The sequence below is a fragment of the Dasypus novemcinctus genome, chromosome 3 (genome assembly GCF_030445035.2).
Source record: "Dasypus novemcinctus isolate mDasNov1 chromosome 3, mDasNov1.1.hap2, whole genome shotgun sequence".
In the NCBI taxonomy this organism is placed as follows: domain Eukaryota; kingdom Metazoa; phylum Chordata; class Mammalia; order Cingulata; family Dasypodidae; genus Dasypus; species Dasypus novemcinctus.
In genome coordinates, this window is record NC_080675.1 from 30,733,913 (window position 1) to 30,747,700 (window position 13,788).

General features: G+C 49.5%; 1 protein-coding gene across 5 annotated transcripts in view; it reads right to left on the reverse strand.

The window, feature by feature from the left end:
* The window catches only part of ADCK1 (aarF domain containing kinase 1), a 129,927-nt gene that overhangs the window by 47,128 nt on the left and 69,011 nt on the right, over positions 1–13,788 (reverse strand). For 3 of the 5 annotated variants that reach the window (XM_058292928.2, XM_058292935.2, XM_058292924.2), the window contains one exon: positions 937–1,095. The exons of the other annotated variants lie outside the window; for them this stretch is intronic. In XM_058292928.2, coding sequence (XP_058148911.1) covers positions 937–1,095 — 159 coding nt within the window. The remainder of the gene's footprint in view (positions 1–936; positions 1,096–13,788) is intronic. 5 annotated transcript variants of the gene reach the window in all.

Consider the following 13,788-nt stretch of genomic DNA (forward strand, 5'->3'; position numbering starts at 1 on the left):
TGGCCCCATGAGCACAGGGCCAGGGCTCCGTGACATGTTGCATCCAGCTCTTCGGCAGCGCTCGGGTCCCCTCGCTGTGACTGTTTGCTCTCATACCTGTCTCCTCCACTAGCTGGGAGCTCCCTGAGGATGAAGATGCAGCTCAGTCACACTCAGGTCCCTAGCACCCACCTAGTACCTGGTGCAGAAGAGACCCTCGCTGTATGTGTTAGGGTTAAAGTGAGTCGAATGAATAAACTCAGAGTGCAGAGCGAGGAAAGGGGACAGAGGGAAGGGAACAAGAAAAGAAAGAGGGAGAGGGACAGGTCAGCAGGCTAAACAGCTGGCCTCCCCCTGGGAAGTGCCAGCCACAGCCCTGAATAGGAACTGCTGCAGCATCTTTCCCCCCTGCTCCAGGAATGGAGCTAGAACAGCCTGGAGGTGCAGCATCCACTAGGGCTTTCTCCAGGGTCATTTTCAGGCATGTAAGCTTGTTCATTCAAAGCAAGTATCAGATAAGCAGACATGCCCCTCAATAATTCTGTGTAGGCTGCATGTCATTTTTATATCCCTTGGTTGACCACATGCCCCATCTTGTTATAATTTAACAAATTAGGATGTAATTTTCTCTATCCCCAAAGAAACCACCCTTGGCTCCTCTCATTTCTACGATGTCCTCCTAAGGTCCCCCTGGCCCCAGCAGCTGCTCAGCATGGTCTGAGACCAACACAGGGGTCTCCCAGGGATAAGGCAGGAAGAAACGACCAGCTACCAAGGGGCTGTGCTTGCAGAGTGGCCGCAACACCTCTTTTGCCATGGTCCCAAGCGCTGCTCTCCCATTCCGCTGCTCAAAGGCTCACCTTCCACACTCCAGCCTTGAACCAGTCTGATGAGGCTGCCTGAATCCCAGGGAAATGCAGACTGAGGACAAGGGCAGAGAAAGGGGAAGGCTCTCACCTCCATCAAGAGAATGTCCTTCGAGCTCTGAGCCCGCACCTTTGGGTGCTGGACCTTCACGGCCACCGTCTGCCCATCATGCAGCACTGCCTTGTGGACCTGGGCCAGGGAGGCAGCCCCCAGAGGGGTGTCGTCAAAGCTCACGAACAAATCATGGATCTGTCAAGAATGGAGACAAGACAGGGCAACTGAGAAGACAGCCCAGTTCAGGGACAGGAGCCAAGAGGATGGGCCAGAGTCAGCACATCTCATTCCCTTGTGACAGACCCTCCACTTTATCAGGCCTGCATGCCAACCCACAGCCTTGCCTGGGCCCTTTGCTGCCATGGAGAGGAGCACATGGGGAGGAGCAGAGCAGAAGACACACGTGGACCATGCATCCTCACTCATGGGTCAAAGAGGTGCTGTCCAGAATGCTGAGAACTGCACATTATCCAGCCATTCAGTGTGCACCACTCTACCCCTGGGCTCTCAAGTACAGGTAACCAAAAGTTAATAGAACTTGGGCACAGGGATCAGATGGAAGAGTTTCAACTTCACTAACATGAGAGCTCAAAAAACCCAGGACAGGGAAGCAGATGTGGCTCAACAGATAGAGCATCCGCCTACCATATAGGAGGTCCAGGATTCGAACCCAGAGCCTCCTGATCCATGTGGTGAGCCAGCCTATATGCAGTATTGCCGTGTTCAAAAAGTGCCATGCCACGCAGGGGTGTGCCCCGTGTAGGGGGCCCCCACGTGCAAGGAGTACGCCCTGCAAGGAGAGCTGCCCCGCGGAAAAAAAGCACAGCCTACCCAGGAGCGGTGCTGCACACATGCAGAACTGATGCAGCAAGATGACACAACAAAAAGAGACAGATTCCCAATGTCACTGAGAATGCAAGCAGACACAGAAGTACACATAGAGGATGGACACAAGAGAGCAGACAACGGCGGGGGACGGGAGGAGCGGGGGAGAGGGAAGAGAAATAAATAAAATAAATCTTTAAAAAAAACAAACCGGGAAACGGACTTGGCCCAGTGGTTAGGGTGTCCGTCTACCACATGGGAGGGCCGTGATTCAAACCCCGGGCCTCCTTGACCCTTGTGGAGCTGGCCCACACGCAGTGCTGATGCGCGCAAGGAGTGCCCTGGCACGCAGGGGTGTCCCCCGCGTAGGGGAGCCCCACACGCAAGGAGTGCACCCCGTAAGGAGAGCCGCCCAGTGCGAAAGAAAGTGCAGCCTGCCCAGGAATGGCGCCGCCCACACTTCCCGTGCTGCTGATGACAACAGAAGCGACAAAGAAACAAGACGCAGCAAACACACAGAGAACAGACAAGAGGGCGGGGGGGGGGGGGGGGGGGGGGGGAAACCGCATTAAATAAATAAATAAATCTTTAAAAAAAAAAAAAACAAACCCCAGGCTGAAGGCTCCAAACCTAAAAACTACCTCTTGTTCCTGCCCAAGCAGCAGCTCCACATGAGGATAAAGCCCTCCCGGCCCAGTCACTCTGCCAGAGACCCCAGGGCTGCAAGCCAGAAGCCTTGCCTTTGTCCTCCACTGCAAAGTCACACAAAGGTGACCCTGGGCAGATGCCCTGCCCTTGCTGTGCCTCACTTACACTCTCTGAAATAAAGTATACTTCTTCTCCTCCTTCCCTCTTAGGAAGGCCAGGCCAACCTCCTGAAGAAAAAATCCTTTCTGACTTGAGTGATCACAGCTACTTGGGCCAGGTGTTAATATTCTACCCTCTGAAGGGGACCTCCAGAAGCTTTTTCAAGACTGAAATTCCAACCCCCCCCCCCCCCATTTCTTCCCTTTTTTTAAGCATCTGTATAGCCTCCTAATTCCAGAAAGTCCATGCAAAACGTATGTATAATCAGCCACATGCCTTCCCTCCCTCCCACACTCTCACGCTTTGAGGACCATTCAGTCTGTACCCCTTTTCTTCTTTTGCCCCCCATCTGAAGCAGCCACTCTTGTCCTGGCCCCAGCCCCTCTCCTCAATCTGGACTTCCGAGTCACATGACTCAGGCCACCATCCCATCGCCCTGTTTGTCAGGCTGCACCATCACTTTGCTAATCTCTTCTCATAAATCACTCCGTCCAGCTCTGTCTTCATTTTTGTAGTTTCACTAAATTCCATCTCATTTATCAACATCCTGCCAAGGCCAAAGGCCCAGGCAACATGGGGAGGGGCCTACACTTCTCGGCCACAAGAGATGGCTACAGGAGTGGTTTTTCTGTGCCCCTTCTTCCTCACCAGGTTTTTGTTCGTGCTGAGTCCCCTTCCCTCCTCCCCCCATGCACTTGTCCCATGTCTCCACCCCAAATCACCCTGAGTCTCCCAGCACAAGAACCCTTTATGCTGGATCTGGGCTGGGGATAGGAGAACAGAAGGACCATCATCCCTGTAAACCCATTAGAGCATCAGCTCCACATGGGCAGGGACTTCTGGCTGTTTCGTTCACTGATGAATTCCCTGTGCCTAGAACAGGGCTTCGAACTAACAGGTTTCACTGTTCTCCCCATTTGAGAAGAACTGATTTGATGCTTCCCTGTGAAATGGCTGGACCAGCTTGGACCTCCAGTGCCTTCCAGCTCCCACACTCCTACTAATCCCAAGACCTCAAATGTGTAACTTTCCAAAACAGTAAAGCACATGTCATGTGCGGGTTTACCGAGGCAGACTCCACCTGCTACCAGGGTTGGTGTGAGACTCCGGCCTGGCCAATCAGAACCCTGAATAACCCCTGGCCACACTGACTGCATCAAAATGGACACATGATTATTCACAACTGCTAAAAGATGGAAATTAAGTGTCTATCAACCAATGAATGGATAAACAAGATGTGGTACAATCATACAATGGAATATTACTCAGTTGTAAGAAGAAATCAATTGGAGAAGCATGTAACAACATGAAAGAACTTTGAGGACATTATATTGAGTAAAATAACCCAGACACAAAAAGACAAATATTATAGGTCTCATGGACATGAACTAAATACAACAGGTAGACTTATGGAGTTGGACTATGAACTGTAGTTGGTGGGAGATGGAATGTTGGATGAGAAGGGGGAGAAGGCGCTAGATGTATGCAGGATATGTGATAAAGTCAAACGTAAATATGTAGTAATGGTTGGACTTCATGGTAACACATCATAATGAATGTAACAAACACTGTTGATTCATGGATGTGATTGTGGTTGAAACAAGTAGTCTAGGAAGATTGTTAGCTGGAGGACAGCTGGAGGATAATATTGGGACTATATAACAATGATTTTGGAAGTAGATGAGGACTGTGGTTAATAATAAAAATACAGGAATGTTCTTCAGAGTGCTAAGAATGTGGCGATACATGGGAAAAACAACTAATGTAATTTATGGACCATGGTTAACAACATTGTAATGTTTCACAGCAAAAGCAAAGTTAGTACTGTATTTATTTTAAAGGTTAAAAAAAGAATATGGGGTTTGATTTTGTGAGATACGAATACAATTAAGCATTTGTTTTCCATTCTTCATTGTTTTTTCATTAATAAGGAGAACTCAACTATGTCATTTAACTAATCTGTGTTCATCTGTGTATCTTTCTGAACACTAGAGAAACAACTGAGTTAGCAGGTGGAATTAGATGAGATAAAAGTGCCTGAAAAAGAACTTTTTAGGTGTAATTTTTCCATAACTTTTTAGGTGTGATTTTTCCATAATTTGTTGAGCTGCCTTTTTCTGTTCTTTTACTTTTGTGCATTTGAAATAAGAAGAGAAATGGACACATGTACAACTCAGTCCCATCAGACTCAGCTGTTCTACTTACATGTAAACTGTGGGAGAAGTGGTTCTCTCTTTCTGAACTTTGAGCTAAAGACATAAATCTGGAGCTTCCAGGGGCCTTTCAAGTAGCCACAGAGGAAAACAGGAAAGCAGAGCCAAGAAGCAGTGAGTAAATCCTGCTGACAATGTTGAGGCCCCTTGATCTAGCCATGCCTGAGTACCCATCCTATAATTCTTTTTTCTGCTTAGGTCAGTGTGAGTCGCGTTTTCTGTCACAACTGAAGGGGCTCTGACTGAAACAGTTCAGATAAAAGAAAGAAGTACAGGCACAGGGCCCCGCATCTGAAAGGGATCGGTAAGTCTGCCTTCTCATCCTCTCCCCACTCTCTTCCTGGGACAGGATCCAAAAACAGAAGGGAAGGTAGAACCTCAACAATGCTCCCAGCCATTGCCCAATGAGATCAGCACCAAGTCCCTTTGGAAATTTTCTGATGGTTTCTGGAAGACACCAACTGCCCAGAAGGACATTTTCTGGAGAGGAGCTGTGAATTCAGGCCCGCATCTCCTAGGTACCTACATTGACCAATCTTCCTACTGCAAAGGGATGTGAAGGTTCATCTGGCCCCACTCCCCACCCCAAGCCTCAGCCTGGTTCCCCAGGGACATTTTCTTATTCTCTGGGAAGGGCAATCAGTCTTCAAATCAGTGTCATTGCAAGTGAAGAGTGATGTGGCATAACTAGGGCTGTGTGGCAAGAAAAGCTGCCAAGATTACCCCACAGGAAGGTAGAGGAAGAAAGGGTCTGAGGCAAGTGTACCCCAATCCCCCCAGGTGAGAGGAAGCCTGGTCTGGGCATCTCCAGAAGAGTGGAAGAGCATCCCACAATTCCCCTTCTCTCTCTCTCTCTCTCTCTCTCTGTGTGGTGGACCACACTGAACTGAAGTATCTCACCAAAAGGTCCTACTTGCAATGGATTTACACCCACAGGAACAGACTACTTCAACCACCACAACACCCAAAACCAGCTGCCAACTTGGCACCCTGTACAAACAAGGCCCAGCTGTGAGGACTTAGAACAGGTGCCCAAGTCCCCAGTGTTAGCAGTGGAAGCAAACAGTGACATGGAAAATGAGGATGTGGCCCTTGCCTGGCACAGAGAACCTGCCAGGCAGATACTCACCCTCCCTACCATACCCCATGCACACCCACCATCTCCCCAAAACCCCTACAGCACCCCCCTATATCAGGAACAAGTCACATGCCCATACCCTCCTGCGCTTACACACACACACATATAATAATTCATTGCCAGTGGATGTTCCTAGCCGGCTTATAAAAAAAGGTAATTAAAGATTGGTGCTACAGCCTGTAATTAAATATGAATAAAGCATCTCTAAATGGAACCTTGATTCAAAGTGTTCAGTTCAGTACTCTATGCTGATAGATAGTAAGGAAAAATAGACCTTGTCCCAAAAGCAGAAGTATACCCCCCCACGCAGCTGAAACAAACACCACCCTCTCCAATCAGGTCTCGTCCCCCAGCCCTTTCAACAGAAAACCATTAGCAGAAACAAACAGTAGCATTTGCAGCAATTAGAGTCAAGCAGGGCCCTCAGCTGCCTCCAGTCACTCACAGAAACTTGCCTTCCTTCCTAAGGCTCCCCGCTCACTCTTTTTTATCTCTGGGTCTGGTAGCAAAATCAATTAAGTAAAACAACTGCATTTTAAAATGACTGGCTACGTGCTTTTTAATTACTGTCAGCCAATGATTCAACTATATCGATGCCCAAGTCTGAAGAAGGACAAATAATCAGAAAAAAAGTTTCTCTGGCTTTGTGTGGTTTGTTTAAGGAGGGCGTGTACGTGTGCAGGTACAGATGCGTGTGTGTGAACGGGGATGTTTGCTTCCTACAGACAGGAAAACACCAAAGGGCAAGAAATGTGTTGTCCCCTAGTGTCTCAGCAGAGGGTGGTTGGGGTTCAGACTTGGGCAGGCTGACTTCAGCAGGTATCCAGGAACCGGAGACCACCTGACCTCATGCCCAAGTCATGAGGCAGAGTGAGAGGCTCTCCAGAAAGTGTTGTGCAGATGCCCACGATGCCAGGTTCCTGGGCAACACTGGCTAGATTCCTCATTCAGCCCAAAGTAGTAAGGATCTTCTGGAAAAACCACAATACGGCTCCAGAGGGAGTTTCTCTCAAGCCGGGTACACCAGGGTCTACACCTGCCAGCCTGAGACCCCTTGTGGGGACTGCCTCAGGAGTCACAAGATGGGAGGTGTGCTGGATTTTCCTAATGGTGTAGTTTCAAATATTCCACCCTGTTGTCCTCATACTGATACATGCCAGGACAATTTCTGCAGCTAATGCATCTAACAGACCCCAAACTGCCCAGCTCCGAATGAAGACAGGAGCCTGTCCCTACATCAGGCAAGTCCAGGCCCCCAGTCCAAGGCCAAGCAGTTCCCACTTAGGAGCAGGGGAGACAGCCCAGGGCACCTGAGGTAGAACCAGTGCGGGGCAGGTTGCCATGGCATTGGCAGCAAACAACGTTTGGCTCTCAACAGTCTCCAGACGACCCATCCCGTGTCTGGCTGGGCGCCTACTGCCATCCACTGGAGCTGACCGGGAGAGGAGATACGTCCCCCCCAGCCACTAACAGAAGTGACTGGAGTGAACCATACCCAGCTCACCCCTGCTTCCCACCCCCTGCCCGAAATAGGCAAGATGGCTCGCTCTAGCTAGGACGCTGTAAAACCCTGGCATCTGCCCTGAGCAGAAAACCCACTACCACCCTTCTCATGCCCTTGTCTGCTTGGAACCCAGCCCTTCCTCTTAGTACCATTTCCCAGGGACCTGCCCCAGGTACCCTGACATCTTACAGCTACACTATCAGCTGTTACCCTATTTTGCTATAATTCCTGCTCCTCCCTGTGAGACACACCTGGCTATTGTCCCTCCTCTTCATGGTTGTTCCTGCCAACAGCCCCATGAGTGAGCCACCTGGGAAGTGGCTCCTCTGACCAACATCTAGACAGCAGCCTCAGGAGAGACCCTAAGCCACAATCACCCAGCTAAGCCATTCTCTAGTTCCTGATCTCCAGGATCTGAAAGTTTATGAAAGTTTGTTTGAATTGTTCTAGAATAATGTGTTTGCAGCAACTGATAACAAATACACCCCAAACACACCCCTAGTAGATATGATTAATTAGTCACAGCCTTCATTCCATCTACGACCAGATAATGCCTCAGAATCTCCACACACTATTCCAGGCAGCCACTACCAAATGACCAGAGCTGGTTTATGAAATGAAACCAATTTGCCACTCCTTAGCCTGAGACAATCCGTCAACCAGTATTTACTGCAGGCCAGTCACATGACAGAGACGGTGCCTGCCCTTGGGAGACCTCAGCCCAGCAGAATGACCTAATGGGAGAAGGCAACAGGCTCTCTGAAGAGCACACCTGCAGTTCAGCAGGACCTGATGGATACAGGCTCCCCCATATTGCTGCCCCACCCAATCCCAGAGGGAATTTCTGGCAAGGAAAGAAGAGGAGACCGCCAACATCACCTGACCATCAGCGGAGAGGACAAGATAGCCATGTGAGTCTCTCCCGCCCCCCCCCACTCCAAGTCTGGGCTTCAGCCCCACTCAACAGCTGCCCTGCCTCAGCTTCCCACACAGAGCAATTTACTATAATAAAAATAATAACGACAGTAACAGCTTGAGAACACACAGACCTTGTCATTCATGAAGTCGTGTTCTTTCCGGGGTTCTGAAGGATCAAACTGCCTCTTCCGCAAAGCCATTAGCTATTACCACAGCCAAGCTGGGACAAAGAATGAAAGGCCAAGGGCAGAACCTGAGGCCCTTCTTGACCAGGGTCAAGCACAGGAATTAAGAAAGAGAGTTCTATCTCAATTCTTGCAAGGAGCTGGGCACACAATGCTCAACTATCATCAACTTGCCCAAGAGCCTCCAGGCTCAGGGTAATTGTTAGATTCTGCCAAGGGCCTCACAGATCAGTTCAAGCTTCTTTCCCACACCCCACCCCACAAGACAGTGACAAGCCAGCTGACAGGAAGGGAAGCAAGAAGCCAGAGGCAGCCACCCTCTAGGATGGTCATGGGCATGCATCCAGGGACATGCCCCACAGCTGCTCAGGGCAGTCGGACCTGACTGCCAGGGAGGCATAGTGATTCCAAGGGAAGTTCAAATTCTGGCTCAGTTGGATGTCACTTAAGCAAGTTACATAATCTCTCTGTGCCCCAGTTTCCTATTCTGTAAAATGAGGATTTTAGTGACAGCCTCATAGTAGTGATGCATGAAACAACATATACAGGGTCTAGAATAAAGCCCATAATAGGCCCCCAATGCCTGCAGCAGGAGCAATGGCAGCCCCACCTAATGCCTCCAGTGAAAAAGGGTGGAATGGTATAATGGAAAGAGCACTGGACAAAGAGCCAGAGGTTCTAAGTTCCCAGTCCTGTCCTGTTAGTGCGTGTAAGCCACCATCTTTGCTTACCCAGAAGATTGCAATGGCCTCTTAACTGGACCATCCCCTTGCAATCTTATCTATTCCAATCCACCCTCCTCATGTAGCAAGGCTGAGTTTTCTAGATGTAAGCTGACCATGTCACTACTGTCTGCTTAAATCACAGCACTGGCTTCCCATGGTTAAAATGCTTAACTTGACCCACAAGGTCTGCCCTACCTACTTTTCATGCCCATCTCCTGCCCCTGCTGCCCAACACTCTCTGCCCTGAACAGATGCCCACTTCAGCCACCAGCACCACAGGGCCTTTGCAGATGCTGTCCCTACACCTGGGAGGCTTTCCTGTCCCTTTTTCGCCAAGCTTATTCCCACTTACCCTTCAGATCACAGTTCAGCTGTCAGCTCCTCAAGGAAGCCTCCCTCTGTACACTCTCAGGGTTCATGTGCCCTTCTTTTTTTCTTTGATGGATATTATATAATCTCCCTCTTCCTTTCTAGAGTATATAGACTTCTGTATTGTATTCAGCATTGTATTCAAGGTGCCTGACCCTTAACCGGTGCTCAGTAAATATTTGCTTAATGAATGAATGGAATCAAGCTTAGATTTCCTTTCTCCTTTCCTTGGCATGAAGACTTTTAGGCTTCCAGCTGAACCAGGGTAGCTGAAACACCTTCCACAAGTGGCTATAGTTCCTTAAAGGGGGCTGAAGGAAATTCCTTGGTGCTAGGGACCTTGGGAGCTGTGGATGGAGGAACACTATGGAAATGTTGTAATAATAGTAATGATTAATAAAAAGCAGATAAATACCCAGTGTGGCTGGCCAGCTGGGAAGCATCTATTAGATCTGTCATTCATTAGGGGTGGGGGATGGGGCAGTCCAATCAGACCTCCTCAGCTTAAGCAAACCTTCTGTAAATTGTAGGCTGCAGGCACTGACATTTGATGAATTATTCTTCATAATTCACAGTTGGCGGTCATAAATCTAATCTTTGAACTTTCCCCAGTTTAATAACTCCTACACCCTCACAGGATGACATGCCTGTATCAGTGCCTGCAACAGAGATCTCTAGGGCAGAAAAGACCAGAAGATCCTGGATAGAGCATAGTAGGAAGCTCGTAGCCCCCACAGCCAGAGCCTGGCCTAGGTGGTAGCCCCTGCATGATCACAGGGCAGATCAAGGGGTAGCACTAGGAGTTCAGACTCCAGCACCAGGTAAGGTGAGTTGGACACCTGCCACTGTAAGCCTACCTGCCCAGCTGCCCACACAGGGACATCCACCTCTTCCCTGATTGAGGCTGTATAAGGGAAGAGCAGGATAGCTTTGCTATGCAGGGACTGAGCACTCAGTCATTGGTAATTCCTTATTTGCTTAATATCTGATGCCTTCAAAGTGCTCTCTCATGTAATTCTCAACCCTTTCTTGAGGGTAGGTAGAGGAGATATTATTGCCTTTTTTTATAGAGGAGAAAATGTTCACTAAAATATTCACCCATGTGTTTATCCAACAAATGTTTATTGAGTAACTAAGTTGTACAGGGCACTGTGTTTGGCCCTGGGAATTGATGAGCAGTGAGTCTGACTTGGGGACAGTCCCCATTCTCTGGAGTTAGGTCCAGTGAGGGAGACACAAATCAATCAAGTAATCACAAATAAAGATAAAACGGCCAACTCTGATAAGTGCTAGGACAAGGTGGCTGGTTCCCTAAGAGCGTATGAACCTGGGCAGGGAGGACAGGGAGGACTTCTCCAAGAAGGTGACAATGAGCTGAGAGTGGAAGGATAAGCAACCAGTTAACCAGCTCCAGAGGAGAAAGAGCCTTCCAGTCAGAGGGACTAGCATGTGTGAACCGAAACCGATCAGAGTAAGACACAGCGAGAAGAAACCCAGGGAAAGAGAGAGCCATGTAGAAGAAGGCTGGTGATTCTCAAACCAGAATCTAGCCTGACATGGGCCCCCAGGCCTGCCCCCTAGGAAGGGGACCCCCACCCACAGCTCTCGCCCTCTGGGGAAAAGGCCCGGCCTCGATGGTTCACATTCGTTTCTAGTGAGGCCCATGAATTCTAAAATCTGATGAGCTCACCCTCAAAAACCCCAAAGATCCTCTTTCCAATGACCTTCGGATGTTCCTCCACCAAAAAAATATAGAAAGAAACAAAATAAAGCAGAAGCATCCTTTGGTTGCCAGGACAGACTTCCTTAGCCTCACAGCAAATGAGCCTAAGAAATGTTTCCAGGTCTCGGGGGCCAAAATCAAGGGTTCAAGTATTGCCTTGGGGACCTTCCAGTGTAAAAAGCACCTGTAATCTTTCTAGTACACCTGAGCATCTGTTTCACCCACTAAAAGGTCTTCCTGATTCACTTTGCGTGTGAGAGCAGCAGGGCTCGGGAAGGTGAACCCAGACTCCCCGGAATGTCACACACTACCGGCCGGCCCCAGCCACGCAAGGCAGTGATGAAGACCGCCAGCTCTAGTGGCAGCACTCAGATCTGTCAATCGATAGGTGTGTGGCCTCTGTAAAATGGGGGTGATGAGCACAGCACCCATCCTGTAGGACCTCGCTAAGTGTTAAGGTAGATTATGCATCTAGAGCAGGGGTGGCAAATTATGGCCCTTGGGCCAAATCTGACCCATCACCTGTTTTCATATAGCCCAGAAACTAAGAATGGTTTTGTACATTGGTAAATGCTGGGGGGAAAAAACAGAAGAAGACAAATATTTCATGGCATGTGCAAATTACATGAAATTCAAACTTCAGTGCCCATGAATAATGTTTTAAGGGGGAAAACAGCCACACCTGTTCCTTTGTACGTTGTCTGTGTTTGCCTTCACGCTACAGTGGAGGTGAATGGCTGCAACAGAGACCCTAGAGCCCGCGAAGTCTAAAATATTTGCTACTCAGCACTGTGGTAGGCAGAATAGCGGCCCCAGAGTTGTCCAGGTCCTGCTCCCCAGAACATGGGGACTTGTTAGCTCACATGGCAAAGAGACTTTGCACAGGGACTAAATGAAGACCCTTGGGATTGGGAGACATGCCTCGTCACCTGGGGGGTCACACTGATCCTTCTAAGAGGGAGGCAGGAGGGTCAGGTCAGAGGAGATGAGATGATGGAAACAAAGGTCAGAGAGAGAGAACAATGTGAAGACATCGTGCGCTGGTTTTGAAGGTGGAGGAGAGGGGCATGAGCCCAGAAATGCAGGTGCCTTCAGAAGCTGGAAAAGGCAAGGAAATGGATTCTGCCTCCAGGAGGACACTTTAATTTTCAGACTTCACAGGACTGTAAAAGTAAATGTGTGTTGTTTTAAGCCACTAAGTTTGTGATCATTTGTGATGGGAGCCACAGGAAACTAATCCAGACTCCTTACAGAAAAAGGTTGTTGACCCCTAAGGCTTAGCACTTTTCAGAATCCATCAGCTTTTATTCTTTTGCTGTATTTCCCAGGGCAGTGGTAAGGCTGGAGAGCTGGGGAAAGAGACAAGGGGCTGTACCAGGGGAACATAGGTTAAGGGTGAAACCCAAGATGTGGCACCAGGAAAGGGTGTGTCCCAGCTACCTGGTCCCACTGTGCCCAAGTGATGCCACTTAGAAGCAACCCTGGTTGCCCCCTCCCAGGAGCCAGGGTCCTCAGCTTCCCTGGCCACCTCCGAAATGTTGTTCCTTCCCAGACTTCAGGTCAAATCCTAAATAGCCTGCTTGGGGGAAATGACATCTTCGCCTCTTTCCAAGGAGCCTAGTTTCCTCTTCTAAACCCCACACAGAACCACCAGTCGTCAGCTTATGCACAGAAAAGGAGAGCGTGGGGCCCATGAGAGTGGCTCGTTCCAGTGATGCCCATCTAGTTGCTCTGCAGGAATAGCTCGAGCTGCTGAAGTAGCAGCTTCTCCTTCCACCAACCCAGTTACAGAGAAACACACACATACTACCCCAGCGCCCTCATTAGGTCATGGCACTGCCTGCATGTGTGCGTGGGCGTGTGAGTATCTGGAAACCAGGGACCTGAGGCCATTCAGCCTCTCAATGCTGATCCCTAGATTTCTCAATGCTGCACAGACTCACTGGCCTTCTGTCACCATAAACCCACCCCTTCTAGTCTGAGAAGAGAAGGGGGGTGACTGCAAATCCCAGCCCCACGGAAAAAAAAAATCCTTCCCCAGCTGCTAGCAGGATGACCTGTGAACACACATCCCTCCACTGTGCCCCTGCAGTACCGTGGTCAGTTCTGAGGTGGTCACCCACTATTCATGCAAGACCCCTGACAGCTAATCATGGCAGTTCCCTCTCCCCCCGCCCCATTTAATTCATCATTGATCCCTGCTGATCCAGTCTCCAAAATGTGTCCGTCCACTCCTCTCCACCTCTCCCACCATGTCCAAGCCACCATCAACTCTTCCCCGGATGACTGTAAGAATCTTCCCAGTTCCACTCCTGTTGCCCATCCAAGCCATTGCACTCTCCGCATAGACCATCCATGGCTGCCGATGCCAGAGCTCCTCCCTATGCCCCCACATACTTCTCCAGCCTCACCTTTCAGAGTGTCTCTGCCCTGCCACCCCTGCCCCCCACTTCCTTCTGTCCCAGGACAGACCCAACATCA